Consider the following 27,951-nt stretch of genomic DNA (forward strand, 5'->3'; position numbering starts at 1 on the left):
GATGATCCCACATACATGCACTCGTTCACTCTCTTCCATAACGGTATCGACAGACGACAAAATTTGCAGCTGTTTTTCCAAGGACATATTTATCCTTCCAATGTCCTTCAGCTAGTTATCCAAGGGTTGAGACCTAGTGCAATCGAATCTTCATATCATAAACCTACTTTGTTCCAAATTTCGTGAATATCGTTAGAGCCGTTTTCGAGATCCGTTGAACATAAATATTTATACCCATATAACCATATTATAGCCACATAGCCAGATAACCAGATAACCATATAAACAGAACCATATATATATATATATATATATATATATATATATATATATATATATATATATATATACAGAAATTGCTGCACGCTTAATATTATAGGATAAATTCATTAGCATTTGAATAATTGCAATATCTAAGTAATTTCCAGATGGCTATTGAAACATTGATCTAACTAAAGCATGATATTAGTGTCAAAGACCGAAATCTGCGTTTCAGTTCATTATCATATGTGTGTGAGAGAGAGAGAGAGAGATTGAGTGTGTGAGCCCGAAGGAAAGGGTATGTTTGTGAGAGTGATGTGGTTGAGTGGGAGTGAGAGATTTCGATATATTATAAATAATATGCTGTATGGTGGGTGAGGAATCATAGTGTGTCCCTTATGCGACACTCATAGGTATATATAATATATAGGCTATATATATTATATATAGTACTAAAACCATATCCATCGATTTTGGAAGCTGCATGTCTCCCCATCTTCTCAATCTTTTGAAACAGCATCTATTGTCTAAGGGTAGTGAAAGAAGTTTTCTGCATTCCATAACAACAATCTGCAGACTGACGTCTCGGGTATTAGAATACAACGGCCTTGCCGTTCTTGTTCTTGGTACCTTATACAAAAGGGACCCCATAATACATAAAGAAATCAGTTGCCGGACAAAGCTAGCGGAAGAAGAAGAAGAAGAAGAAGAAGAAGAAGAAGAAGAAGAAGAAGAAGAAGAAGAAGAAGAAGAAGACGACGACAGGTGGAGAAGAAGAACAAGCGAGAATTCGAAGAAGATAATAGAAGAAGGAGACAGAAGAAGAAAAAGGTGAAAAATAATAATAAGAAAATATATAGATAGGAGAAGATTATAACCGTTGATTACACTATTGTATCTATGACCACTCTTTTGACGAATTGAAAACTTATAAATTCCTGGTGGTACTCTCATACAGTAACAGTCAGGGTTGTATTCAAATACCGTTGGATAACATCTTTCCAATATTGTTTCATTTATCTAGAAGTATATAATCTGTTCTTTCTTACATTGATATCAATTATGTATAAGTTAATTTTACTGCAGTATCAGAATTTGTCCTTAACCTGAACAATTAAAAGTCACATTGAAATAGTTATTTTGGAGTTTGGTAGAGATACATTTACATGGAACTCAATTTATTCATTAAAGGCTATCTACATAATTCTAATAGGGTTAATATTTGAGCACTGAGCTACATTGAAAGTCTAGTGGAATCAAAGCTCCAGAATTTTGATTGATTATTGGTTTTTACTGTTAAACTTTCTCTCAAGTAAATGTTATAGTGATTCTATGAGAACTGAGTTACCTGTGAGGAAAATTCAAATCGAGGAAATTGTGAGTTGAACCAACTTTAATTACATAACTAGGATCATACTTCACTTCTGACTCCATTTTGTCTACCGGCACTGTCTTGAGTTTCAATTGAGTGTTTGAAACTGTCAGCCGTTAGTGAACTTGTTTACTGTTGACACTGTGTTTGGCTATCAGCTGTGTATTGTTGTTTACATCCTGTTACCATGACGACGGCCATCCAAGCTTGGGTTGTAACTGCTCGACTCTCAGGAGAGAGCGGCGTAATTGGGTGCTGTCATCTCTAGCCTAATTCTACCGCATTAGGTCAGCAGCCCATCCCCGAGTAGGACTGGCTTATCATATCAGATAGCGGTATTGCGCTGATAACATTTTTTCACATTGATAACTTCATTTATCAAACAGGCTGTTTTCAATATCACTTTCATTGGTGATCAACGTAACAGGTGCCAGCTATAGTATGGTACTGTTCTGAGTTCTTTGCGCCCATTCATTTATTCAGGGTACTGTTGCTTCACTTTTCTGTGTGACGCTGAGCGGAATTCGAAGGCGCAAAATGATGACACGAACTGGAAGAAATATTTTGAAGACGCAGATGGAGAAAAATTGTTACAATCTCAAAGAGGGGTTGATAGACGATGGAGTTGTTGATATTGCTGTTAAAATTCGTACAGTCCTGGAGAATATATCTAAAACGTTTTCAGATGAAGCCGTTATTGATTTAATTCCAGAGGTTACTTCCCTTCTTAATAAATATGACGCCTCAATTAAAGTGAATGAGGATTTGGAGAGAAGGTTGACCGACTCAGCAGCGGAAAACAAAACGCTTCAAGGATTACTTGCTCAAGAAAAGAGAAACAGGAAAAGTGAACTTGATGATTCTATATATAATGGAAAGAAGGCTGATGAGGAGATTGAGGTGCTGAAATCAAAGCTAGAAAAATTGAAAAGCAATTCCGACAAATTAAAAAAAGAGCTTGATTCAAGATATGCTATTATAAATCTTTTGCAAAACGATTCTCAGCTCACGGCGAATAAAATTTCAGAGTTGGAGTCTGAATGAACATTAGTAAAGAAGTATGGAACAAAGTTCCAATCTCCAAAAAGGACATTAAAATATTCACGAGTTACCAGGGAAAATGAAATTAAGACTTCAAATCGCTTTTCTGTATTGGATGAAGTGAATGCTGAATCACCTTTGTCACAATCAACTGAAGGACGTACTTTTCAAGTACGGGCTCAGGTGCACAGCAATGCTACGAGTTCTCAGTTACCACCAAATCAAATCGCTCTTACTAGCACTTCTTTGAAGAATTCTAATAAAAAGAAAATTGTTGTACTAGCGGATAGTCAAGGTAGAGACATGAATAAATACCTGAGTGGCTTATTCAATGATCTCAATGTTTTTGTTTACACATTGCCGGGGGCGAAGTTGAAGCAAGTGATCATGAATGGTATGCAGTTCATAAAGGACTTGACAAAGGCAGATTATGTGTTGGTTATTGCAGGCACCAATGATTTCGGTAATGGTGAACCAGGTCATTTAACGGTACATCAAGCATTGGATTTAGTTTTATCAGCAGGCCTAAACACCAACATTTTAATTTATGCGATTCCATACCGATTTGACAAACCTCATCTCAATGATGATATTTACTTCGCCAATTTAACAATATCCAATAGAATATCGGCATATGAAGGAATATCTGCAGTGTTTTATGGAGGATTTAGTGAAATATTGCAGAGTCATCATTTCAACAAGGAAGGTTTCCATTTCAATAAAAATGGAAAGCGTTTGATAGGAGAGCGTTTGTGTAAATTTGTAGCTGAGTCATCTGCAAGCAGAATTAATGAAACTCAAAAAACGAACTGTCAACGCGGTAATAGTACACTGTCTTCCATATTAATGGAAACTTGTGACAATGATGAAGCATCTATCAGCTATAACGACTGTAATAATTGTGACAATGTAGATGCAATAATCTGCAACAATGACTATGAAGTGTCTCCAGCATCGGCTCTTTTACCCGTTGATCCTCTAATAATGTCTTTGGACCAATCAATGTATGCTTCAAGAAGGTCTCTTCCGAATTCGGTATCCTCTCTTCCTTCTATTGCAGAAAATGAACTAAATGTTACAGATAGTTCATACAATGATTTTTTAGGTTTCAATACTCCTCCTGGAGTAGCGGTGTACAAGCTCCAGTAGTAGAGGATGCTGCTGAATCAAGTTTCCTGAGTTTTCAAACCAACGAAAGACACGGCAGAAATATTAATAATTTGATTTATGTATCATGTCAGCAGAAAGCAAGTAGGAGAGCATCCAACATTAATGACATCAGTATAATGCATTATAACATTCGCAGCATTCACTCGAAAGATAATGAACTCACCCTTCAACTGGAAGCAATGCAAAAGGAAGGTGCATTACCGAAATTGGATTTTCTTTGTTTGTCAGAGACTTGGCTTTGTGAGCAGGAAACGGTTCAACTGCATAATTTCCAACTCATATCTTTCTCAAATCGATCTGGTCAGCGAGGAGGGGGAGTGGCAATATTTGCTAGAAAAGGAATAGCATCGTCGGCTTCAGTCTTTGATTGCTCACTTGAACTGGAATTTGAGAGTACTGCAATAGTATTTGAGAAAAAGTTTCTTATTCTATGTTTATATAGACCACCCAGCGGTGATATTCTTCATTTCTTCTCTGATCTAGAGAGATACTTGGATCTGATTCAACAGAGATTCAAGGGAATCATTCTAGTTGGTGACTTCAATGTGAATTTCCTAGTTAATTCATCACACAAACAAGAATTTTGTGCACTTCTCTCTGCTTTTGGATTCACCGGTGTTATTGATACTCCTATAAGAGTCACATCACACTCTGCGACCTTGCTCGATAACTGCTTTCTCTCTTCAACAATTGAATACGTCTCTTCGGGTGTACATTCTTTGGCTCTGTCTGATCATTATGCGCAACTGGTTACTGTGAAACTGCCACGTGGCCTAATGAACTACAACAGAGATGAGTTTCTTGTAAAGCGAGTTTTCTCGGCAGAAAATAGAACAAAGTTTGAACAGAGTTTGCAGAACTGTGATTGGAACTGTATACAACTTGTACCAGGGACCATCAATGATAAGTTGGCTGTATTCATGAAAATGTACTCTGTGGCTTTCAATGAAGCATTTCCTCTCAAGAAACTCAAAGTAAGGAAGAAATCAGAAACTGTAAAATGGTCTTGCCCATATCTGAATTATTTATGTTCCTGTAAGAGAGATATTCAGCTGTTTACGAAACTATATCCCAATGATATCGTGTTAAAGCATAGATATAAGCAAATATCTACTGAAATAAAGTCACAGATACGTTTATTAAGAACAGAATATGCCAGCAGACTGATTAGTTCATCAGAAAATAAGCCAAAAGCAATCTGGGATGTGATTAAAAAAGAGATAAAACATAATTATAGAGTGAACAGCTATAAATTACAATTAAATGAATCCTATACTGAGTCACCAAGTGAAATAGTCAATTTATTCAATATGTTTTTTGCTAAGGACAGACCACATATAATCAGAAAACATTATGCAAATTATATGGACTTGTTAGAAAGGGCGGATTCAGGAAACTGTCAAGTGAATGATGTGACAGTTAAATTTGTAGAGGATGTAAAGAAAATAGTAAGATCTCTAAAGGGTAAGATGTCCAGTGGTTTGGATGGTGTTCCATCACGAATAATGAAGGATTTTTTTCACTATGTGGCAGATACTGTGACTTACCTTTTAAACTTGTCTATGTCATCAGGAATCTTTCCATCCTCATTCAAGACTGCCAAAGTCAGGCCACTCCATAAAAAAGGATCAAAGGAGCTTATAGAAAATTTTAGGCCAGTTTCAATGCTATCATCATTTTCAAAAATCTTTGAAAGGTCCATTTATGATGAGCTTCACAGACACCTCCAACTGGGAAATGTACTGCATAAAAATCAATTCGGATTTAGAAGGAATAAGGCAGCAGTTGATGCTATAAATATGCTTTTGGATGAGGTCTATCTTTCATTGGATGGTGGCGTGAAGGTGGCTGGATCCTTTGTGGATTTAAAAATGGCATTTGACATGCTCAGTCATGATATAATCTTCAATAAGCTGAGTTATTATGGTGTCCGGGGGAACTTCCTGCAGCTGATACAGTCTTATCTGAGAGACAGGTTTCAAGTTGTGGAGTTGGAGATTCTGCAGGATCGAATTCAGAACTATCAGAACTATGCCACAAGGTTCTATTTTGGGGCCATTGCTCTTCCTTGTTTTCATCAATGACTTGCCCGCGAATGTCCCTTTGGCACAAACTATACTCTTTGCAGATGATGCAAATTTCATCATAACATCTGAGGAACTAGAGAGCTTGAAGACTAGTGCGGAAAATGTCTTGAGGGATGTTGAAATATGGTGCAGGGCTAATTTCAGAGACAAGTTTCATTAACTTTTCGATCAGAGAGCAACAAGAACACGCATCACTTCGATTTAGAATGTGTGATGCTGCTGTTGAATGGGTGGAGAACACCAAGTTTCTTGGCGTATTCATTGATCAGTGCCTGACCTGGAGACCACATGTAGAGATCCTTATAAAGAAATTAAATTCAGCTATTTACACTCTTCACAAATTGGTTAGGATGTCTGATGAGAAAGTAGTTACCATGGCTTACCATGGCTACTTTGAACCCCTTTTAGTTTATGGTATAGTTGCATGGGGAGTTTCAATCCATGGACGTCGTGTCTTCCTCACCCAAAAGAGAGCCATCAGAGTGATATTTCGAAAACCGCCACGCCATCCTTGCAAGGACTTATTCGCGACAGCGGGCATTCTTCCGGTTCCCTGCCTGAACATTTATTTTTTGCGAGTATGGCACTGAAACGAAGAAGTGGCTGGACGACTGGTGCAGACATTCACTCTCACAACACACGCAACAGGGAGATCGTGAGACTGGATGCCCACAGAACCACGTTTTTTGAGGCGAGCCCACAGCATATGGCCAAAATAGTGTATAATGCTATTCCAATTGAAATTCGAGAACTGAATTCTGAAATAGTCTTCAAGAAAAAATTGAAATTTTGGTTAAGTGAGAGATGTTTTTATGACATTGGTGAACTTTTGATTCAGTAATTCATTATTAGAATATTGTGATTAAGTGAAAACTTGAAATTTAAATTAACTGTATGATCTTTACTTTTCAGGTAATGGAGACTTTTGATTCCACTGTTTTCAGTTTATTCAACTACAATAATTCCATCTGTGATATTAACTTTGTTTTTAATTATATAGACTATATTGCATGTATATTGAGGTGACATTTGTAATGTATTTATGATGTGTATTGTTTGATGAAATGTTTATGACCTGTGTTAATATTGTATTATATACGATTCATAACATGAAAATAAAATTGAATTGAATTGAATTGAATAGGTTCTGATAATCCATAATGATAAAATAGGTGTTGAATGAATAAATGAAGCCTAACAACTTGAAATATATTGTTCTAATTATTTAAGATTAAATTGATTCTACCTCGGTGTTAGTCAGCTTCACATTTGTACATGTATCATTGTATTGAATTATTAAATATTTGATGATTTTGGTAAAACAACATTTTAATCCTGGACTAGTAGTTCTGTCAACAGTAGACCTCGCTCAGTTATAAAACACAGCCTCGTCTCATACTGTCCATGAGAGTAAATCCTGTCTGTATGTCGTGTCGGCAAGATGTCGGTGTGGAAAAGGCTAATGGCTGTTGGGGTTAGTGTATCAAAAATATGCTAACATCAAAAGCTAATCTCCTTTAACACACTGGCAACAGGTCAGCCCGAGTTGAAAGCAGAGAAAGGTCGAGAGAAAATACTATGTTTACTTTCCGTTATTAATTGCATGCATCATTGCATGCAATGAATAGTCAACACGACAGCTGATTTTTTACTAAGTTACATTGAGATATTAACCTTCTAGTCGTGACCCTGGCTCTGAGGGACCCAGCAATTCTTTTTTTAGTTATAATTTTGCTTCCGTTCACTTCACTGTATATTGTGACCCATGTAAATTCATGTCAGTATACACTTAAACTTGATGTAGAGTGTTAGTGCTCTGTGACTTGTTGTTTTCGTGAAATGATGCTTTTGGGTCCCTGGGACCCAAGGGTCAGGACTAACATAACTTTTTTCATTTTTTTCAAATGCAAATTTTCATGCAATAGTGATTGGATTCAAGCAGTCAACATGTACATTTTGAACAGAGACCTCTAGATCTCTATTTCAATGACATTAGTGATGATGAGAAAAAAATAATAGTTCAAGATAAGTATACTGGCCCTGAGTAGGATGATGGTGAAACCTATGAACTTCAAGTAATCCTAGGGGTACTAAACCTCCCCTTGAAGTAAACTCTATTTGACCTTATATATTTTTCATGTTTCTAGTAGAGTTTCATGTAGGTTTCAGGATTTATAGTAGTATTCATCACCATTCGCGTAGATCCTGGGGGGACATGGGGGATGCGTCCCCCCAATATTCTATGGTATAGGCTATGTCCCCAGGAAATTTTTTTCCAAGTTTTTAATTATGATAACAAATTTTTATTAGTTCAATTTTTCGCACAAGAATTTAGTATGATTTTCATTTAAGGAGTTCATCTATTATGTTACGATTGTTACCTAAGTATTTTGTATCTGAAACCCTCTTCAAACAAGGACAGTTACAAGAGTTACAATCAGAAAGATTTAAGACTTCGTTTTGAAAAATGTAATTACTCATGAAAATTCATGTTGATCTTTGTAACACAGTTTTAGCTATTAAGTAAAAATTACATGTTTGTATGTTTTGTGAGTGGAGAACTTTTTTATGGTTATTTAGCTATCCTGCTTTGGTTGGTAATCAAAACAAACAATACAACCAATGCTGTTTTTTTTTTTGTAAATAATTATTTGTATTTAGTAAAATTTAAAACCATTAACTCGGATTTTTTTTATTTACCCACTAATTTACCACTGCCAAATAAGAGGATTTAAAACGGATTTGAAGTGAAAAATCATCATTTTAATAAGCTATTTTTCAAAAAAATCTTCGCTGGGGGGCACCCCTGAGACCCCCCTCGACTGGGGGGCAGGCCACCCAGGTACCCCAGTACGTCCCCTCCAATGTCAAACAGCTATTTAAGCCAATGTTCATCACTATAATTTCATAAGTTTTGCAAATATTGTGCAACATGAACTTGAGGGTAGGGTAAAAACTACCCTAAGAGTGGACATGACCTTCCAATTTTTCTCCCATCTTTCTTGTAGTGTTGCATGTGAGATCCATAATATTGTATTCATCACTATCATTTTTTGTTCACTTTATATAAAATAATAACCGAACGTTTTTTTCCACCACCCTAAAAATGCAAGGTTTTATAAATTTATTTTTAAAATTATAATAAAGATTGATTCCTGCTTCACATTAGTGCTCGTTGTTGTTCATCAATAACCCTTGGACATATTAGAACCATGGAATAACATTATATCTTGAAATATATTGAGATATTCAATATGAAAGAAGCGGGTCCCTCGGACCCAGGGTCACGACTAACGTCGGGAAAAAATAGGGTCAGGACTAGAAGGTTAACCCTTATTGCATGCAATTAAAAATCCACTCGACAGCTGATTTGTGATGAATGATTCTATTCTGATTTTCACTGTAATATTGGCATTCGTAGGAGACTTTACCTATTGTATTAACCTTAAAATGCAAAATTTCCAAAAAACCTTGTATATATGTCGAGGCACAATTTAAAAATATACCTGTCAAATTTCATGGTTATTTATTGCTGCGTTTCGCCGTAATTGCGGAACATATTAACATAAAAAGAAATGCAAAGCCGTCGACTTGAATCTTAGAACTCACTTCGCTCGGTCAATAAATCGAAATTTTAAGAAACCACAAATATCCTGGATGAAAAGGGGAATCAATTGTTATGTAGATTTGAATTTGAATGTCTAGGATCCACTAAACAGTCTACTAAATTCATCATTTTTTCTCCACAGGAGAAACGTTTAAAGCTGGCATCAAATGATGTCACCACATTATTAAATAATGTGTGTGAAATAATTATTAAATTTAAATATGTAAATTATATATTTATATATGTATGTCACGTGGATTGAAGGAGCGTTTTTTGTCACATTGATTGTTGATTGAAGGAAGATTCTATTTTACTATTTAAATAAATCATAATGTAATTTACTTATCCACTTCGAGATTTACATAGTGATAATAAGTAGGAAATGAAATGTATAGCAAACACTTTAGTCGCTATGTAGGCCTACTGTATTGTATTCTTTAGTGTCTCATTTTTTACTAAAGTGATGAAGTATCAGAAAATACTATTATTCAGCATTGTTATGTATTATTTTCAATGTCATGTTTTTCTCTTTCTTTTCAATAATTTAAAATTTGTTATTATTTTAAATAAGTAGTCAACTTAACTATTGTTTGTTTTTAATCATATTATTTGTATTATTTTTTTGTATTGTTATAACACTTGATAGAGAGTTGAGTGTAAGAGAGGGTCGACTGCATCCTAACTTCGCTCTCTAAGAGAAATAAAGGCAGTCATTCTATTCTATTCATGTCACCATAATATATATGTATATATATTAAAAAACAGATGACATCCAATTTATAAGAACAAATGGAATGCCTTCATCTTCATGTGTAGGCAACACACCACACCAACCTTGTTCCTGTGAGACAGACCTTGTCTCTGTGACACTCCACTTGTTCGAATGGGACTCTACCCCTCTTCTTGTTCCACTGACACTACTTGTTCCAGTGAGACTGACCTTGTCTCTGTGGGAACTTGTTCCTGTGAGACTGCCATTTATAAAAATACTTGTTCGTATGAAACTTGTCTCTGTGACACTAATATCGTTCAAAAACACTACTTGTCTCTGTGATATGGACCCCTTATAACTAAAGATTTACAATCATGAAGGTCCTTATCGTCTAAAAGTTGACTTATATACTTAACTATTCTATACATACTCTTACAATAATAATTATTTCTTATTAGTAAACAATTTCCTGCAAACAATGAGTTATCTTTTCGAATTATGAATGATGGGCATTCAACAATTGTTCGCAATTCATTCCGTTTTACGACTGGATAAGATAGGAGAAAAAATGTCTCATAGGCATGAGAATACAAAGGCAATTGGATAAAATAAGTAATGAAATCATCTTTCACCAAAATATCGTCTATTTTATTTTTTATGAGAGTCAATGTGTTGAATAAGAAAGAATGTTGTTGAGTTAGCTATATTGAAGTGAATTGAGTGGTGAAATAAATGTGTGTCCAGAGTTGGAATCCACTTTTTTGGTTTTACACAGCTGTTTGTTAATATCCCTTGTTGATTCTGTACTATTCATGATTGAATTAATTACCTTCTCCTTATTCTCTTTCATTTCCTTTCTGATTCTCCTTCTAACCTCTTTCCTCAATTTTTGGTGCTTCCTTTTTTCTTCTTTTCAATGTATATAACGTATGACTAATTATTCGTACTGGAAGTCATCTGTATTTTTGTCAAATTTCATTACTCCAGAGAAGATCTATTCTTTTACTGATGATTTTCATGGTTGTGTATAATAGATGAATGAGCTGTTCTGTTACAAGCAATGTAAACGATAAAATTGATAAGATTCTATTTGATTTGTTGGCCTCATAAGTATTGACTTGTGCATGGGTAATTATAAGAGATGTCATGATGTGAAATCTATGCGCTTGGCAAGATTCGTATCTTCTATTGATTGACAATTGATTTTCGACATTAAGCTATAAATGATATTTGTTTGCTTGCACTTTCTCTAAAATTCTATCATATTTCGCTTTATCGTCAGCGTCCATATTTCCTGTAATCCAGCTTATTGCAGAACCAAGTCCGTTTATGAGACCTCTCTTAATTCTATCATTATTCATATGAATATCATCAAATTTTAACTTAATATGATCTAATTACAAACGTAAAATACAGGGTGCGGCAGTCAATCCCGCATTTTTGAAATAGGTGTAAAAAATAAACGGACGTAGATATCAAAGTTATATTCATAAAATATTTTTCTACATTAAAAAGCATTTAAGAAACATTGAAAATAATCACTGTTTGAAAATAACATCAGCAATATGGCGGCCTTCCTGAGTACGGCATTAGCGCAGGCGATTTGGGAAGCTGTGCATAACATCACGAAGCATAGGCTGAGGAATTCTTAGGCTGAGAACTTTAGGTATTGGAGTGACCAGAACCCGCAACAATTACATCAAAAACCTATCATCTAAGGTAACAGTTTGGTGCGCAATGTCCTCATCGGGTATCATAGGCCCTTATTTTTTTGAAAACGAAAGAGAGCGATCTGTTACTGTGAATGCTGAGCGCTATTCAACAATGTTAAGGACATTCTTCATTCCTCAGCTTCGGCAACATGAAATGAATGAAGAAATATTGTTTCAACAAGATGGAGCAACAAGTCACACAGCCCGCGTGAGCATGAATGTTCTTAACTGAGTTTTTCCAAACCGAGTGATTCCCCGCATTGGCCCGGTTTTGTGGCCGCCCCGTTCACCAGACCTCACTGCGTGTGATTTTTTCTTTGGGGTTACCTAAAAAGTAAAGTATACGAAGAAAGACCTCATACTGTTGGTGAACTGAAGGCAAGAATCCGGCTAGAAATTGAGAGAATTCCTCAGCCTATGCTTCGTGATGTTATGAACAGCTTTGCAAATCGCCTGTGCGAATGCCGTACTCGGGAAGGCCGCCATCTTGCTGATGTTATTTTCAAACAGTGATTATTTTCAATGTTTCTTGAATGCTTTTTAATGTTGAAAAATATTTTCTGAATATAATTTTGATATCTACGTCCGTTTATTTTTTACACCTATTTCAAAAATTCGGGATTGACTGCCGCACTCTGTATTACAACGATTCTTATCACTATCCTTAGCTCTTGAAAGGTTCACAGAGTCTTCAATATGTGATAGTTGAACATGTAGTTGTGTAATGTTTATGTTGTGCATGTGGATGTGTGTGTATGTGCCATTTATAATGAAAGAGTTGTGTACTCGAACTGGTGTAATGCCAGATAATTTGGTCAAGTCCGTTACTTCATAGGACATTGATGGGACCACCAAAAGGAGAATAAGGATCATCTTGTTCTGAAACAAATTTATTATTGTTCTTTTCAACTATTCTCTGTGGCCGTTTCTTCCTATTAGAATGGATTTTGAATGATCGTTATTGAATTTCTCTCGGATTTGTAGCAACATTTTGTTGTTTATCATATTGTACTTGGAAGAATTTTGGCTTGTTCTTTTTAATGAAGGTTGTTTCAATAAATGGGGCTTCGGGGGATTTCGACCTCTGTTTTCCTATTTTTATTCAATAATTCTGTTCTAGTTTGTTTTACCAACTCTACCTTATATTTTACCAATCTATGATTCTTCAATTTATGTTTATGAGTCAGGTAATTGTTTCTTTTTAGCAGTAACCTATCGTGATACTCTTTGGTACTCTCTTCAGTGATAAGATGTTCTGTAGTTTCATTCAGAAAAGGATTCTCAGAGATACCGAATGTTATTTCCATTGGTGTCATTTTTAAGGTGGAATTGAGTGTGTTATTGAACGCAATCACGGCCGTTTTCATGTTAGTTTCAGTGGTATAATTTGTATTTTGAAGTTGGATAGAATTTAAAAGTTCAATTAGAGTGGAGTGAGTTCGTTCAATTAATCCTTGCGAGTCTGGATGACCAGAGGTAACTTAATAAGGTTCGACTTCATAAAGTTTCAGAAAATCACGTAAACCAGCGTTGTAAAATTCTCTGCCGTTATCCATCTGGACGATCTTGCGGGTTGGATAGAGAGAAAAATAGTTGAAAGAGATGGTCTTTTACCTCGATTTGATTGAGACTCTTAAGGGGGGTAGAATACAAGTCATTTGGAGAAACAGTTGAAACGTGATAAAAATTCACGTTTGTCATACTGAAAGGCATCAAGTTGCAGTTTTTCAAAGGGCTTTGTAGGAACAGGGGATACTTTGTATTCTGCACGAATGGGGCGACGTTTGTATTTAGTCTTCAAACATATTGGGCATTTGTTTATGAAGTTAGTACCATCATCGTTAGGTCAATAGTACCATCATCGAATGTGTGAGTAACTCTGAAATTCCTCCATGATAAGTTTTTCCAGTATGATAATTGGAAACTACTTCTTTTGTTCGTCAGGATCAGTAATGTCATGATTAACTTTTTCATAGCGCTTTATCTTAACTGAGTTGAAACTTTCCTTAATGACCTTAGCAAAGTTGTTAAACATTGATTCGTACTGATTACTCAATAAACCATCTTTTGAAAAATATACACTGTGCATGGTACTCGGTTTCAGGTATTCTTAAAAAAAATTGTTTATGTGTTCGAAATCTAAGGGGTCTTGAAAACAGAAAAGTAGTCTGTTCTTATCAAGAATTTTCTGAAGGGTAGGTGTTTTGTTTCCGCGTTCAATAAGTATCTGATTATGTTCAACGTTCAATATTTTATCGTAGTCTACTATCTGAATTTGTTCATTTGAACTTCCTGCTGAATGAATTGTCACAAGGCTGTCGGTGTCATTATGAATTGGTAAATCATTGCCATCATTTTCTTTAGTTGGTTGATGAGTATCGGTATGATCGGCATTGTCTTCACGAAGCAGAATATGGTCATTCGTATCGAAAACAGAGCTACCAGTACCACAATCATTATTTTCCATATCATGGGGCTCAGAAGTATTAGCATTTTTAGCATCATCGTGATTATTGAATCGAGTTAAAGCATTCGCGATGTCATCAAGATAACCATTAGGATCTTCTATCGGTGTTAGGTCATTGTTACTATTCAACTGAATCAAATCTTCTATGTTTATGTCGTCAAAGCCATTAAGGGTAGGTCTTCGTCGCCGAAGCCTAAAAAGTCATTATCATCGTTGTCCATTAAATTGATGGGCTGCGAGGGTATGCAGGACAGTGCATCTGCCACTTGGCATATGCCAAGTCAAATTCATCTAAAAGTGACTTCCATGAAGAACATGTGAGTAGTTTTGAATTAGGTTCTTTTATGTTTCTAAGTCATTGTAAAGGTTTGTGGTGTGTTTGAATAAACAATTTTCGTCCGTAAAGATATGGTCCAAAATGTTTGCATACCCATACAATAGCATGTAGCTCTTTTTCTATAGTCGATAAATTAACCTCGCTCTTATTAAGTGTTCGAGATGCATAGGCTATTGGGGGGTCATTACCATCAAACTTCTGGGACAATACACATCTGATGGCAAAGTTGCTCGCGTCTGTGGTGACAAGAAACTGTTTCGAGAAGTCAGGTAATTGTAGGATGGGGCTGTTTTGTAACATTATTTTAAAATTTTCAAAAGCCTCCCTGTAGTCTTTGCTATTGGGATTGATCTTTATATCTTTTCTCAAAGCAGCAGTGAGTGGTTTAGCTATTTTAGCATAGTTTCGAATCATTTTGCGATAGTAACCGGTCAGTCCAAGAAATTGTTTGATTTCTTTGGCGGTCTCAGGGATTGGAAAATTTTTTATGGCTTCAACTTTAGAGGGGTTAGGCATCACACCTTTCTCCGAAATGATGTGCCCTAAATACGCTTGAAAAACCCAGTCTCATCAAGTAGAATTTTCAAATTGTGTTCTTTTAGTTTCTTAAATGCTTATCTCAAATGTTTCAAATGATCCTTCAAGGCTATCAGAGAAAATGATTATATCATCCATGTAGACGAATACATTATTCATTCTTGAAAAAATGATGTTCATGGCCATCTTAAACGTAGGGGTGCATTCTTTAACCCAAACAGCATATGTAAAAACTCGTAATGTCCGTGCTCCATTTGGATTTGATGAAAACCGGAGGCCAGATCTATGGCTGAAAAGTATGTAGCCCTGCCTATTTTGCCAAACAGATATTCAATGTTGGGTAGGGGGAATTTATCATCAATAATTTTATCATTCAATTTACGGTAATCTAGAACCATGCGGATTTTCCGCTTGCCTGATGTGTCAGGTTTTTTGGGAATGACCCAGATAGGGCTGTTGTATGGAGAATTGGAGTGTTGAGTAATTTTTGTTTTCAGCAGTTGGTCGATTTCAAGTTCAATGTCTTTCCTATAGATCTGTGGGTATCTGTAGTTTTTTGTGTAGACGGGAAGATCGTCTTTCGTATTGATTGTATGTTTTAGCAAATTTGTACTACTCAAGTGATCATTTTCTCGTTTTATTATTTCAGGGAACTGCTGAACTAGGCTAATTATTTCAAGTTTTTCTTCCTCGTTCATGTGACTTGTTCGCAATAGTGTTGGTATTTCTTCAATTATATCTGCAAAGTTTTCAGGACAATTGGTCGTGAATTGTTTTGGCTCTATAATTTCTTCTACATCTCCTACATTCAGGGGCTCCGGATACATTGTCAGAATCTAGTTTGAAAAAACAACACATTTACATTTATTATCAGTGATTTCTATAATACCTTCTTCAACAGTATATACATCTGTATTCACTTCTTCAGTTAATCCTGTGGTCACATTTGGGGCTGACTTAATCGGGATTGAAATCACGTTGTAGCCTGGTTGTAATGTAACACTCTTATTATCTAGCAAAAACAACAATTTTCTTCCATTCCAACCTTACATTCAAGTTTATCATTAGCAAGGTTCACAGTCATCTTAATCGCACGTAAAGTTTCATTTCCAAGAAGTATGTCATACTTAGTGGAGAAATCAAATATATACATCTTTATTCTATGGGGATGTGAAAATACATTTTCCGTGTTAAAAAATATATTCATTTCCTTTAATTTCTCGATTAGGAGATTTCACAATAAAGTCCTCCTTGTACCGAGTGATCTCAGGAGAGATAAATTCAAATTAAATTTATTTCCAGAAAGTACATTTTACAATATATTCCCTGAAAATTACTCTCTCTAATATGGAACAAGTCCGTGTTTAGAGGAGGAGTCATTACAACAATAGACACAATATAAGAAAGAAAAAGTTGACTTCCTACTGCTGTAGTTTACAAGCACAAGCTATTCAAACATATTTACATACAACAATACTAACACATAAAACAATTGAAAGAAATATAATCTCAAATTCTTAGCCAATAATAATAGAAATAGATTCAATAAACAAAAACTGATTGCTTCCTTTCTTTTGTCATAGTTCTGGAAACATTACCGATGTACTCAATGCACTCATTTACACATTTTGAAAATAATAATTTCTACAATATATAATTAATAACATGAATAGAAGAATAATACTCATTTCTCATAACATATGAGTCTATGGTACTTATTCAGGATCAATACTAAACTGTATTCAAAAGCAATGCCAATTCTTTTTTTTTTTTTTTAAAATTACGTCCTAAAGACTCCAGTCATGGAGTATAAGACAAGTCATGTTATTACATAATAATTCTAACACTAAGTAGTTCAACCTAGTTTAGGTTTGAAAGGAATTCTTGTACACTATAAAAAGCTCTATCAACTAAATATTTTTTAATTTGTTTTTTAAAAATCTTCAAATCATCATTACTTTTCAAGATTTGAGGTAGCTTGTTATAAAATTTCCTACCAATATAATCTGGTTTTTGTTCAAATAACCTACTATTGTGACCCATTATATGATAATCTGCTCTGTTTCGCGTATTATACTCATGAACATCTGAATTCTGGATCACACCACTCGTTTTCACATGCATTACAACTTCATATACATACAAAGATGGCACAGTTAATAGACCAAGCTTTTTAAATAAAGGCCTACAAGAGTCTAACCTATTCACTTTCTCTATACATCTGAGTGCCTTCTTTTTAATCTTAAACACCCTGTCCATATTTTGTTGAGATGAATTACCCCATACTAAAATAGCATACCTAATACGAGATAGTATAAGTCCATGGTAAGCAGTTAACAGTAGTTTTTTATCATTCAGCCTAGCAGGCTTAACTTTTAACTTTTTCTAAGTTAATATCAGTAGAAAAAAGGAATTTTTTAAGCTCTAACTTGAAGCATTTCCCTTCTCAAATTAACTGGTGAAATTAACTCTTGTAAATGAATTGATAAAATACTTATATGGTGTTGATATTCAACATGAACTATACTGAATATTATATGTTATACTTATATGCTTATATAGTAACTATACTTATATACTTACTATACTGAATGATATGTGGAGTATGATTTCAGATCAGCTGGTGAAAGTGGGCTAGGCAGAATCCAGCTCACAATCGGCTATAGTGTGCAACGCCAGAGATTAATTATTGTCGTTCATAAAATTGCGTAAGTTATTTTCTCTTTCCTAAAATGATATTAAGATCAGCTTGTGATTTATTCAAGCATGCTTGTGAAATTGTAACGTTATATTTATCCCATAGCTCGCAACAAATTGCGTATATTTTGAGTCAAATTTCTCTAGAACTCAAAAATGTTGTGTCACAAAAAAGTATTACTTACCTTATTGAGTGCTTTGAACTAGCAAATACCTCATTGATTTGATCAATAGATGATGATGATGAAGAATAGTATTTTTCCCAATATAATTTGTATGTATTCTGTTTGCTCTTGAATAAATTGATTAGTGAAAAAATGTATTTAAGAAAAAACACATTTTCGAAAATTAATTTGGTTTTTATTTAAATTTCATACAAAGTGAATAGAACAACATAGAGTAACATATTGAGGTTGATAGAAATTGAGTGCTATTAAACTCATGTATATTTGTTACCAAAATTATCTTGGAAAGGTCTCAAATCAAATTCAAATTTATTTTGTCAAATTGTAAACAATACAATGTAGACATTCATGTCATAAAAATAATAGACAAGCAAGAAATACATACTGTAATAAGATTCCAATAACACATAAACTCTTAAATTAAAAATAGCTTGTTTTCAATCTGACAAAGCCAGCAAACCTAGGTTTGAGCGCTGGCATAGATACATAGTACTAAACTGATAGAGTTTGTAAGGAAAAATGTGAAACATTTTTATTTTCACAAAAAGATTCTTTTAAGAATATTGAAACTATTAGTATCTCACTATTAGTGTAACCACCCCAGATGGGGGATAGAAGAGAGATCTTAAAAGTACTGATGGGCGAGTCATGAGACTTTATTAACAACAAACTTTTGCTTTCTATTTCACTTCTAAATTTTATTGACTGAACTAATCTACCAGCAATTTAAACGACAAATAATCGAAAACATTCTATTGCATATTCTATAAGTTAAGAAAACTATCTTTTAAATTTTGCTAACTGATTGTCTGGAATTCTAACTATTTATGATGGTAGCGTGAACTTGACTCATTTCTCTACTTCAAATAAGTAATTGGGGACTCGGTCAATTTGGGTTTCTAAAACATGAGCTAGGCAAATATAATGGCACTAGCTATATTTAGAACTATTAATCTCACCATGACTGAAACTTTGCACTCTACTACCTTGTTGATGTTTATTTCACTGACATTCATAATAAACAATAAAATACATGCCCAATCCAAACTACTTTAAAAATAAATATGGAATCGGACGAATCAAACATTTTGAAAATTTATATTGTCATGATGTATTTCGTGAGTAATGAGGGAAATCGATTTTAGAGCTGGTTTTCTTGACGCTCGGTTATCTTCGTGTAAGATCTCGTTGTCCAATGAGCAGCTCAGGCACTGGGCTACTGCTCAGCTGCACTGGGCTACTGCTCAGCTACGCTGCGCACCCTTGTCTTATCACACTTGGCTGCCAAGGGAGGCTTGCCGAGTAGAAGAGAGAGCCAGTTTGTTCAGTTGGTCTAGAGCTGTTGGACAGAGCAGGACACGAACATCCTCTACACTTCTTCAACAACTTCGAGCTACATCTTCCCTTAGCTGGAGTTAAGGGAGGACGTGTGAGGCATCGAGATACGGCATCGGCGAGAAGGCAAGTCTCGAACGACGACATTCACAATTCATGGCAGTCATACAGCCTATTTCAACCTGCAATGACAAGTTAGATTTTGTACCGAAATCTAACAGTACCCAGGAATATTCCGAAGAGGCTTGAAATCGCAAGAGGACCTCCAGTAGAGATTGGGAACGCTTTTTCCGTCCCGGAGATTGTGTTACTGAGAGCCAGAAACAGCCGGTGACCGAGGTGCTGGACTTGGTGACTTCCAGTGGCGCCCGGTTCCAGGGCCCTTCTATCTTGTTGATTTCAATTGGAATAGCAAGAGGACCTCCAGTAGGGATTGGGAACACCTTTCTCATCCCAGAGATCACGATCCTGAGAGCCAGAAACAGCCGGTGACCGAGGTGTTGGACTCAGTGACCATTAGTGACGCCCTGTTCCAGGGCCCTTTGATCTTGCTGATTCCAAGTGGAATAGCAAGAGGAACTCCAGAAGGGATCGGGAACATCTTTCCCGTCCCAGAGATCACTATCCTGAGAGCCAGAAACAGCCGGTGACCGAGGTGTTGGACCCAGTGACCACCAGTGACGCCCGGTACCAGGGCCCTTCTATCTTGCTGATTCCAAGTGGAATAGCAAGAGGACCTCCAGTAGGGATCGGGAACGCTTTTCCCGTCCCGGAGATTGTATTCATAGAGGCTACCAGACCGTTCCTACTCCCGTCTCTCCACGCCCAACCCTGTTAGGCAGTGCAAAAGCACAGCCCCTCTCTCCTAAAAGAGGAAATCATCTGAACAAGGCACTCAAGGCCCTGTTTCAACCCCCAACTCGAGTGTGGGTGGTTGACGGACACCACACGAAGCATCCCGTCCCCTGCTGCTGCCCACCCCAGACGCCGACTGAGTCTAGTCGGCCCAGAGCGACACTGGGAATTCTGATAGAGGAAGGTGTGGGCAGAAATCTACTCAGAAAATTGGCACACGAACGTGGGGCTAAAAGTAGGCAAAAAACAGTAATGCGTGCTGAAGAGGAGAATAATTTCAGAGGTGAGGAAGACGTCGAGGAGGATGCAGGAGATGACAGCAGTGATCCAAGAGTGGCCTGGATCTACAGGCTTCACAGAGATGAAGCAGTGAGATTCTCGGCCGCGGCAGGGCTACTGACAACTGGAACCATGACAGAGCTCAAAAGAGCTCTTGTCGAAAATCACCTGTGGACAGTGGTGGTGGCTGCTGGTCTGAACAGGATCGGTGCTGGTGCTGGCACATGTCAGGAAGAGGAAGGAGCTGCTGCGCTTTGGCCACCAGCCGTAAAGGAACACACTGCACCTTCCAGACTTGAAGGAGGCGTCTCCAGAGTTTGATGGCGACTCCAGCAACTCCTGGGTGTACAGACTGCACGATCTTGATTGATCTACTTCTAGACTTGGTGCTGTCAGATAGCTTGTGTAGGAGCCTGAGGAGGGCTCTACTGGAGCAACGACAGAAGATTGTTGCGATGCTCCCCGTTTTGTATAATGGGTAGGAGGTGCTATGTCGAGGAGCGCGGAGGTGAGCACCAGTTAGGAAGGAGGTGACTGCAGAGACTATAGCATATAGCATGTGGAGCCTGGGCTGTTGAGGCCGGAGATACCGGAGAGACATAATGACATGCCCAGGCATGTATCGAGGTCACCTACCAGACCAGCGGCCCCTGCTACATCCTGTATGGACCCGGGTGCTGTGTGCGACAAGGTTTGAGGGTGGCGGCTCTCATATGATGAGAGTGGAGATGCTACAAGTTTTATGGAGCGGCTCAAGGAGCTGCAACAAGCATATGGCTTGTCTGGCATCCTTATGGATGAGGAATAGAAGAGAACAGTGGAGACACTGGGATGACTTCCTGAGAGACTTCCGGTTTCATTACTATCCACCTACTTATGATGAGGATCTTGAGAAAGAAATTCTCGACAGGCGGCAGAGAGGAGGCGAGCTCATAGACGACTATGTTGAGGAGCTGCTAACGCTGATAAGAAGAAGAAGTGGTTCTTCTGAGAGGAGCCAGGTACAGAGATTGTACAAAAATATTTTACTACGTTACAAGCTCTACATCAGGGAGGCTAAAGTGTACACCATCGACCACTTGCTACACTTAGCGAGATGATACGAATGAATTAAGTTCGAGGAGAAGAGTGCTCAACAGAGATAATGAGCTGTGAAGCAGGAGGAGATGAGGAAGCTGACCGAGCCTCGACAGGAGACAACTACTACACAGCGCCAGAGTGAACAACCTCCAGAAGGCCCCTTGTGTTGGCAGTGCAAGAAGGTGGGACACTGGAGATCAGAGTGTCCGGATGTTTCACTCTGCTTAAAGTGCGGGAAGCCACAATCAAATTGTTCCTGTGAGAGAGAGTAGAAAAAGACTTCTGATAAAACAGCTGTAGTTGAAACAAGGCTACAAATCCAGCTGGAACCGGAGCTCCAGGATGACAACCGTCTCTTCACTACAGTGAAAATAAGAGACCGACAGTATAGTGCTCTTCTCGACACTGGAGCAGAGTCCAACTATATTAGCTCTAAAGCTTTTAAGAGTTTGGAAGCAGTGAAACGAGAGCCTGTGCAGCGCGGCTCTGCTATGGCTAATGGAGTGGCTGCACGTCTACTAGGTGGTGTTATAACCAACCTGTAAATCGGCAGAATATCCCTATCAACAACACTAACAATGATGGACGGACTTTCTCCAGATATTCTGCTTGGTATGGAGTTTCATCGTGAGCACCGGGTGAAAATAGATCCCTATTCCCGGTCAGTGGAATGGGATCCTCATCTTGTCAAAGAGCACACTGGAGTCGTTAATTCCACTCCAAAAGTGGGAAAGGGAGCCGTTAATTTGAGGCTGGCTACTGTTAAGACCCAGCCTTACATGTCTCGACCTCCGTCGAGGAAGCCACCTGAAATTATTCCTGTGAGGAAGAAGGAGAAGAAAGTCCAGAAACACCTAGGAGCCGTGTGGAAACTGAGAAAGAGGAATTTATCTCTCAGAAAATTTCTCCAGCCCGTCGAAAGTTCATTTGCTGGCACTGTAAACGAGCTGGTCACTGGAGATTCAACTGTCCTGAAAAGCTGTACCAGAGGCGGAAGAAGGAGGATGATTTTCAGCAAGGAGCTGAGATAATCATCGAGCAGTGCAGTCCAGAAGACTGCCTATGCTGGAAACTACACAGAAAGTATTTTCAGATATTGGAAACGAGAATAAATTATAATGCCAACCGGTATTATTATTAGAAAAAGATTTTAGAAATTAGAAGGTGAACTCTGGACAGCTAGTCTTCAGGAAGGAGTGTCACCTGTCCTTGGGTGCCAATCAGCTTGCCGCGAAGTTAGCGCCGGAATTTTCTGGCCTCTATGAGGTCACGAAAATATATTTAGTGCCAGTAAGAGGTTCACTGTGCATGAAGAAGGCATCATATCAAGCTCCAGCCACACCTGCCCAACGATGAGAAAGAGGATGGAGATGGAGAAGACGTGGAAAAAACGGACGGAATCCAAGTGGATGGACAGTGTGAAGCCGAGCACATCTATAGAGGGTGCTGCCTATCTGGAGGATGGGACACCAAAGAGGTGTCACGCGCCGTCAATAAGGAGGTAAGAGGCGACAAGGGGGAATATCATATATGTTCAATCATATCACTTCTGTAGAGCTATTTCTGATTGATAAATCATCCCATTTAAAATTAGGAAATTAAAATTTTGTTATCAAATACAAAAATGCGTAGAAATGAAGGAAATTCATTCAGAATCATTAGTGTTAAGGATTACATGCCATCTAGTAGTGAATGTGTTAACTACTTGAATAATTGAAACACAATTGCATTCCCCTCTCCTCATTTCCTTTCTTTCTTGACCTGGCTGTGTGCAAACCAGAGCAGTTCCCGCCCAGACGTCTCCATGTCAACACATCGTGTCATCTCGCTACCATAGCTATTTCCGTGACACTCTCACCTCAACTTTCCATAAGTTTTATTCCTATAATTTACAGTCATTGCTCAATAGTTAATAAACTCGGTCCTCCGTAATTCTCACAGTGCTATCTTTCACATTTGGTCCAATCGCGGGCTATGGATAGAATCATTAAGTTACGGAAAGTTGTGTCTTATTTCCAATGTTTATACTCGTGAAAAAGTGTATTTGTGTCTATCATTACTTATCAAAGTATTGGTTACTCGCTCAAACGAGCATAAGAGTGAAAACTTACATAAGTGGTTTTGTTTTCAACAAAACATTACAAACGTTCAGTGTCGTGTTTGTTACTTCGTGATCACAAGTTTCAAAGTTTTTATCGATCAGTGCTTCGATATTCCAACCGTGTTATTAAAAAGAACACAAAAATCTGTGAAGATTACCGTTTATTTCACGTCGGTACCCTTATCGTGTCAAGAGTTATTGAATTTCATAAATTTTCCTGTTCTTGGAATTTGCATAATGACGCTTTCCACCTTTCATAAGTTGTTGTTCTCCTTCTTTTCGTGTTCGTGTCGACCCATGTTCGTGTCAATACGTGCATCATCGCGATTCATCGGATCAACTCATCATCGGTAGACTTCGGATCTACACACTTCAGGTAAACACATCAGGGTCAAGATTCTCCTTCCCCTCCCCTTTGTTCACCTCTCTAAACCTAGCGCCGCAGTGCAGGATGGTTTCTCACAGCTTGGCGTTGTTGTCATTTGAGATGGGTGTCTGGCTTGGAATTGTTTTGGCCGCATTGCAGGATGACTGTTAACGGTTGCCGGAAGATCAACAGCTGGATTTTCTTCGTTATTTTTCGTGATAGAGAAATTCTGATTGCAGATTCGTTCTCAGCGACCCCAAGTTTAGCCTATAGGCTCAGAATGTCAACAATGTTTCTAAAACATTAAAAATCATCATGAAAAGTCATTAATATGGTAGTACACCACGTTTCTGGGAACTTTTTACTGGTGACTGGAGTTATTATTGACACACACAAATCAAAATAATCGTGAGAAAGAAAACTGCTGATGAACGCGAATAAGACCGCCACTCCATTGTTCTATTGTCTCGGTTGCTTGGCTGAGCCTGGCTGGAGGGATCAAATAACCGACTGGTTTGATCTTTCGTCTGTCCGCTTGGCGGAACTACGCCGACCATTGCTGGGTGGAAGACGTTACTGCGGCCGCTCGCATTCCCACCAACGCTGCTATTATTTGCTGTCTCAGCGCCTAGTCCGATTCAGCCAAGCAACCAGCCTGCACTGCGGAGCTAGGTCGATTGCGTTTCACTCCATAGCACCTAGCAGATGTTCTGCTATTGTTAAGTTGCTCTCGCCAGCTGACTAGTTATTGTCGTCTGCAAACGTAAACAGACAAAATGTCGAATTACACTCTAGCTGTTGCTAACCTCAACACGTCGTTATCTGATTCAACTCTAAATAAGAGTGAAAGCAGTGAAAACAGTTCATTTGATCAAGCAAAAATACAGTTAAAAATCATTTTGCATAAAGCTTGTTCTAATTTGGAAAAAAGTTGCCATAACTTTGGATACGATTGGAATTGAGGCATCAAGTAGTGACATCTTAGTCAAAATAAACGATCAACTTGAAACTTTTGAAAAGTACCGTGATGAAATAACACATATTTGTATTCCCCAAGAAATAAATGACGATTTCATGGAAACTTTATCTAACGAATTCAGGTCATCATACACAAAATACATTCAAATATCAAAAAGTTCACCATTAATTTCAAATGCAAGTACACCCACACAACAATGTGTGAAAGCTAGTAACATTCAGCTACCCCGATTTCAACTGTCCAAATTCAATGGAGATGTGTCACAATGGAATCAATTCATCAATTTGTTCAATTCATTAGTTTTCATCAGAATGATAGTTTGTCTGATATTGAAAAATTTCAGTAATTCAAATCTTGTTTGCAAGGTTCAGCTTCAACATGTATAAGCGTATTAACTCTGTCAGATGATAACTACAAATCTTGCATATGATCAATTGACAAAAAGGTACGCAAATAAACGTTTAACTTGCAATCATTTCATGTACAAAATTATGGATTGCAAATCCATAACAAAGTCAGATCACACGTCCATTCGTGAATTTATCGACACTGTATCAACTTCAATTGAAGCATTAAAATTGCAAAACATTGAGAACCTTTCTGATTTTGTATTGCTATCTATTCTACTAAGAAAAATTGATCAGAAAACCCGGTTTGAATTTGAAAATAGTTTAGCTCCAAACCAGTCTCCTACTTACAAAGACCTTGTTGATTTTCTAACAAATAAATCAAGAGTGATTGAATTAGTTCAACCTGCAACTTCGTCTTCTATGGTTAATGAAAAACTCAAACAAGTTTAATCACAAGTCTACCTACCAGTCCCCGTCAAAGTAACAAATTTCAAGACAATATGAAATATGATTCAACCCTCGCCAGTCGTGCAATGTTCGTAAGTCAAGTGAACATATTATATATAATTGTTCAAAACTCATCGAAAAGCCTACTTCTGAAAGATATGAAGTCGCTAAACGATTGAATTTGTGTTTTCAATGTCTTGGCAAGCACAATAGAAATGTTTGTAAGTCTACAAAAGCTTGCAAATCTTGTAACTCAAACAAGCATCATAGTTTGCTTCATGTTGACAAGTCATCAGTTGATAAATCTGATAGTACTCTCAAGTCAAATAGTATTGAAAAATCCAGTGCAGTAATGAGCAACACAAGTTTGCTAATGAAAGAAAAGATTCACTCACATTGACAATGAAAGGACACACATTGCTAATGAAAAGACACACATTGCTAATGAAAGAAAAGATTCAGTTTGTTTATTGGGTACAGCTATCATAATAGTGTACGACACTTATGGTAGACCTCACAAAGCAAGAGCAATTCTTGATTCCGCTTCTCAGATAACAGCTATCAATAAAAGTCTTGTTGAAAAGTTGCATCTGAAGCCTGTAGTTTCTGAGAAAAAGTTGATTGGCATTGGTTCTAACGCCACAAAAAGTTTTGGAGAAGTAAAACTCCATGTTTCATCGCCTAAGAAAATTAATTTCAATCTTAATATTTCGGCTACGGTATTAGAGAATATAACATGCAATCAACCATCAGTCTCACTAAACCCCAGTGATTTCGAATATTTGTCAAACCTCAATTTAGTGGATGAAAATTTTCACCAATCAGCGCCTGTTGATGTACTTCTCGGCGCAGACGTATTCATGCACGCCTTGTCTGAAAGCAAGCTAGGTAACTCATTAAACTTCTGATAAAACAGCTGTAGTTGAAACAAGGCTACAAATCCAGCTGGAACCGGAGCTCCAGGATGACAACCGTCTCTTCACTACTAGTCCAGGCGCTGGCTTACATTGAGCATACATGAGAGAGGCAGAGAATTTGACTTCGGATTATTGTTAGGGGGTCTTTAGTGTATATGAAACTCGATGTCGTCACGTCCCAGGGTGGTCGACAGCTTGGTGGGGAGGGGGGTAAGTTGTAAAAAACGCGCGTTTATAAAATCGCCTGTCCTGCAGTTACTATTCATAGTACAGCTTTTAATTTTTTCTCAATATTATGTACACATAACTGGCTTTCAATGTGGTCCTATACTTTTTTGCGATAAACCGCTTAGTTTTTCCGTAAAAAAATAAAATATCTCGAAAAATGTATTTTTTTATTAGGGACTTTTTGTTATTTCTTGAATATTCAAGTAATTAGCCGACTTAGAGGAAAAGGCTCCCAATAAACGTTGTAGGCCGTTTCTTGCTGAATCCAATGATATATATAGTTTGGGGGTTACGATCATAGATGCGGCGGTGGGAGGGGGATAAGTAGCACTGTTACGCTGCGGCGCGGTCCTCCCCCATGATTGATTAATGACTGTGTGTAATGGCCTGTCTATCGCATCGCTCCTACTAGTCTATGCATTCAAATTATGTATTTCAGGAACGCTATCTTATGTATTTTCGGTCGCTGAACACGATTTTTCAACTCTCAAGCCTTAATAATTGATAATTCTCATCATAATATACTAATTATGGTCAAAATTACAAACTTCATCTCATTCTGCAAGGAAACTAATAAAAGACTGTTTGAAATAAACGAAACTTGGGTTTCAAGAAATATATTAGGATAGAATAAAGTTAATATTTATATATGTTTATGTTCTATTGTTTTTATTTCAAATTAATTTATTGTGATTTGAAAATTACAAACTTCATCTCATTATCATTATTTATGATTACATTGTAATGATAAACCATCTTGTTAGGAATCCTATATGTGTTTCTCAATCGATAAAAAACTGATATTCCATTAAGAGAGAATAATTATTC

The 27,951-nt window shown here is 37.2% G+C and overlaps 1 protein-coding gene across 3 annotated transcripts in view; it reads left to right on the forward strand.

Annotated features, from left to right (window-relative positions):
* LOC111054126 (extended synaptotagmin-2) overlaps positions 1 to 27,951 on the forward strand; it is an 85,583-nt gene that overhangs the window by 47,852 nt on the left and 9,780 nt on the right. For 2 of the 3 annotated variants that reach the window (XM_039441309.1, XM_039441310.1), the window contains exon 5: positions 17,919 to 18,011. In XM_039441309.1, coding sequence (XP_039297243.1) covers positions 17,919 to 18,011 — 93 coding nt within the window. Of the gene's footprint in view, positions 1 to 6,843; positions 7,091 to 17,918; positions 18,012 to 27,951 lie in introns of those variants that run through there. The other variant, XM_039441311.1, reaches the window with a different exon arrangement.

Source organism: Nilaparvata lugens, chromosome X (genome assembly GCF_014356525.2).
Source record: "Nilaparvata lugens isolate BPH chromosome X, ASM1435652v1, whole genome shotgun sequence".
Taxonomy (NCBI): domain Eukaryota; kingdom Metazoa; phylum Arthropoda; class Insecta; order Hemiptera; family Delphacidae; genus Nilaparvata; species Nilaparvata lugens.